The sequence below is a fragment of the Montipora foliosa genome, chromosome 9 (genome assembly GCF_036669935.1).
Source record: "Montipora foliosa isolate CH-2021 chromosome 9, ASM3666993v2, whole genome shotgun sequence".
Lineage (NCBI taxonomy): Eukaryota > Metazoa > Cnidaria > Anthozoa > Scleractinia > Acroporidae > Montipora > Montipora foliosa.
Window position 1 is genome coordinate 3,945,806 of NC_090877.1, and position 3,686 is coordinate 3,949,491.

Below are 3,686 nucleotides of genomic sequence, written 5' to 3' on the forward strand. Positions count from 1 at the left end.
CAGCTTTGCTCTGCTATCAGAAACCCATAAGGATTGAAACGTGTAACGGCCCCTTGTATGCTGGGAAACAAGCTTCTGAATATTCAGTTTGCTAAGTACCATATTTGGAACAAAAAGAGCGAGGGGTTTTCAAATATGGTACTTAGCACTGAAACATTCAACCAATCAGCTCGCACTGAATATTCGGAAGCTGTGAACGCGCGTTACACGTGTCACCCCTTAAGGCCGGGACACACCAGGCGACAAGTCGCAGCCACTTGTCTCTGCAAGTTGGTCCATGTGTACTACTTGCAAAACAAGTCGCTGCGACAAGACGCCTGTTCGGAGCACACGCAGTGATCTCGTATGAGGGGGTATGTGAACTAGCTTTCTAATTCAGTAGGGCTGACCATATGACGCTCTCTCATTGGTTCATTTATATTTTGTCGCAGCGACTTGTTGCCGGAAGTGTACACACGGTGCGACAACGCTGCTTTCGCTAATTTTGTCGCTGCGATAAGTCGCACGAATTCAAACTGGTTTGAATTCGTGCGACTGATCGCGGCGACAAAATTCTGCCGCCATGAAATTAACCGTGTCACACAAGGCGATTTGTTGCGGCAACTTGTCCCCGCGACTTATCGCCTAGCGTGTCTCGGCCTTTGTGGGTTTTAGGCAAGATTGAAAAACCCCTGGTTTTGTACCTTACGACGTTACCAGGATGAATACTGTAACAAGAGAGTAAGCAAAGTGTCCGTGGGAAGGGAATGATTGAGAATGGTTTAAACATTTAAGGCACGAACTCACATTGCCAAAGTGTCAAATATTACGGCGAATTTTAGCCCAGGATACAACCCGGTTAGCTAAAACCGAGCTATAATTCTGACATCTTGAGCTCAAATCGAAAGTTTTTTAACGAGGCATTTTAATACTGGAAAAGCCGGACTGGAGTTTTAGCCCAGCAAGAAATTTACCATGCATGTCATCGGCCCTTAAAGAACATTTGTCATAAGCGGCCGCTTTCTTGACAAGTTTTGGTCTCTTGTCCCTGTAACGGACAACATGATCTCTATGTTGGTGCTTTCACGAACCTCATTTTTGACAGACTGTTCTTCTAGATATTGATGAGATGATTTCAGCATCACTTCCAGTTCTTTATTTCGCTCCAGTAGATTTTTCCCTATCTCAGCGGCCAATTCAAGATCTGCAAGAGGAAAAAAAGGACACCCAACAGTTACGTGACTCGTACATTTCGATATTGATACGTTGCCGGAGTCGATGGCACGTATTTGATGAGTTGGTCTCAGCAGCAGGGCAGTTAATTGTATGAAAGTTCCCAAATCGACAGATTGAACTTTGCACTGCTGAAAATGAAGAAGAAAGTGGTGACTCGTGGTGGTTTTGCATAACCCTTTCACTCCTTTAAGGGCCACTGATAGCAACAGATGTTACTCTGTCTAACGCCAGACCATTTTATTCGTCAATGGGCCGGGAACCCCTCGAAAGTGAAAGCTCAAAGCTCTTCTTATGTGCATTTTACTTTTCCGCATATCAGCTCAAGCATGCTCGTTGAGGGGCTAGGAAGTAAAAGCTACCTTTTCAAGCATGCCAGCTCAATTAGAGAAACTCACGTACCGTGTGTGTATAACGAATGTATTAAGAGAGAACACAAAGGCCTTGTTAAGCAATGATTTACATGAAACAATAATTAACACAATAAAGAAATACATGCAGTGTTTCGTATAAGGTAAATGAAACCATAACGTTCTGCTATTTTGTATAAAAGACGATTGAGTTTCTCAACGACTGGGACCTGCACATCATTTGGCACTAATCCAGTGCGCCCATTTAAGTGATAACTTCAAACATCACTTTGCTAGCGTTCTGTTTACTCATCGATATTATGGAAAATTTTGCCATCTCAAATGGTCCTTTATGTAGGTTCAATTCGAAACAAAGTTCTAGTTCTTGTGTTTGTTCATATTATCAATATTACAGGAGTCGCATGGCTTCAAATCTCAGTTGCTTATGCTAAAAATTACATTTCTATTTTGTTTCATTCCCAGTTCTCCTTTGTTGGCTCGACTACACTATCAACTTCATTCTCAAATCTTACCGCGCTTATGCCATCTGTTATCACACGCAGAATAAGATTTGCTGTTCAACGAGACGTGTTCCATGACTGCAATTCTTAAAAAATTTCAACAATTTCCATGGACTGACAATATAAAAAGGAGAGCATTTCGCGTACAGAATAAAAGTGCACAAATATATTTGCGCACAAACAAAGATATTGAAACAAGGAATATAATCTCATTTTGTTTCATTCTCTCCTAAATTGAGTTTGTCACTCAAAAGTGAAGAAAGCTGACACAAGTGACAAGAGAACCTAATAGGGGGCCACGAGGCACGACCGCGGGAAGGGCAAAACGAGGAAAGGCTGGGGAGAAGAATCATCTCTTTTCGTTCGCGATTTTTGTTTCCCATGAGACAGATGTTTCTCCAGCATTACACGCTAAGGAAAAAGCGATGATCGGATTAGACGGCAATAGCCAATCCGTAGCAATTTTGGATACGGTAAATACTTCAAAATTTAAAATGGCTAGAAACGGCGGAAGTTATTTATTGTCGCACAACCGGAAGTGGCTTTCGAAGGTGTTACGACGGAAAGGAAAATAGCCGTGTGTAGTATTTGATCTGTAGAAAGCAATCAAAATGATCTTACTTTCTGCCGATAACCATATCGATATTTATTCACGTTTCCCAAGGTGAAAACAGTGGACACTTTCATATATATCTTAGAAGCGTGCTGTTAAATAAAACACAATTCGACATTCATGAGTTGAAAATCGATGATATATCAATGATAAAACCGCCCCAAGCGAAATAGTTTCGGGTTCCTCTATTTTAAAGAGAAGATTAACGAGAAAAAAAACCCAGAAAAGGTAGTCTCAAAATAATAAAAGGATTGCAGTTGAAAAACAAAGTTATTCTTGCGTGTCGATCTTGGCAAAACAGAAATTAATTTCGCTCGCGCGACCTCACGAAACCTTATCATCGTTGACTGGAATCTCTCCGCCGGTCGAGCCCAAAATATTTTATAGACTTATTTCTCAATCGACTGCATTTTAACACCGGTTAAAGTTAGGATAATTTTTATCAAGATGCAGAGATTTGTAAAAAAAAAAAGGACACAAAATCTTACCCGTACAGCAGTGAGAATTACGGTCTTTCTGATCCATGTTTTCACCAATACATTCCAAATGAAAACACGCCGAGGACATCTCTCATCGAGGTAACTCTAAATCTCTCAAGGCCAGTTCGCCATATATGAAGAATTCCCCGCTATTTCGTTGAGTTCAACCCAGCGAACTATCACAAAACACAACAGATTTTGTGGTGATATGTAAATAACTTGGCCCTTCCCAACTAACGAGGCTAATATATTATGCCACGTCGGTTTATCATGTCGTCATTTGCATATTCACTGGCTGTGACCTGTGAGGAGAGTTTCGTCACAAACCGGATTTATTATGTGGGAGGGGCAGGTGGGAACAATTTTTTTTTTTTTTTCAAGTTGTAAGTTACAATTCGTCACTATCACAAGCGACTTTATGTTGGTGCTGGAACGTAGGGGAAACCATCTACCCAATATAAACTTGAAAACCATTGAATCGACCTTTGTCATTACAAACAAAAATAACTGA

At 41.0% G+C, this 3,686-nt stretch overlaps 1 protein-coding gene across 2 annotated transcripts in view; it reads right to left on the reverse strand.

The window, feature by feature from the left end:
- The window catches only part of LOC137970034 (cerebellar degeneration-related protein 2-like), a 7,158-nt gene extending 3,693 nt beyond the window's left edge, over positions 1–3,465 (reverse strand). Inside the window, exons 1-2 of one of the 2 annotated variants that reach the window (XM_068816488.1) lie at positions 3,185–3,465; positions 1,071–1,183 (exon numbers count right to left, since the gene is read on the reverse strand). In XM_068816488.1, coding sequence (XP_068672589.1) covers positions 1,071–1,183; positions 3,185–3,263 — 192 coding nt within the window. In that variant the 5' untranslated portion in view covers positions 3,264–3,465. Of the gene's footprint in view, positions 1–1,070; positions 1,184–2,095; positions 2,251–3,184 lie in introns of those variants that run through there. The other variant, XM_068816487.1, reaches the window with a different exon arrangement.
- Between the last annotated feature and the right edge of the window lie 221 nt (positions 3,466–3,686).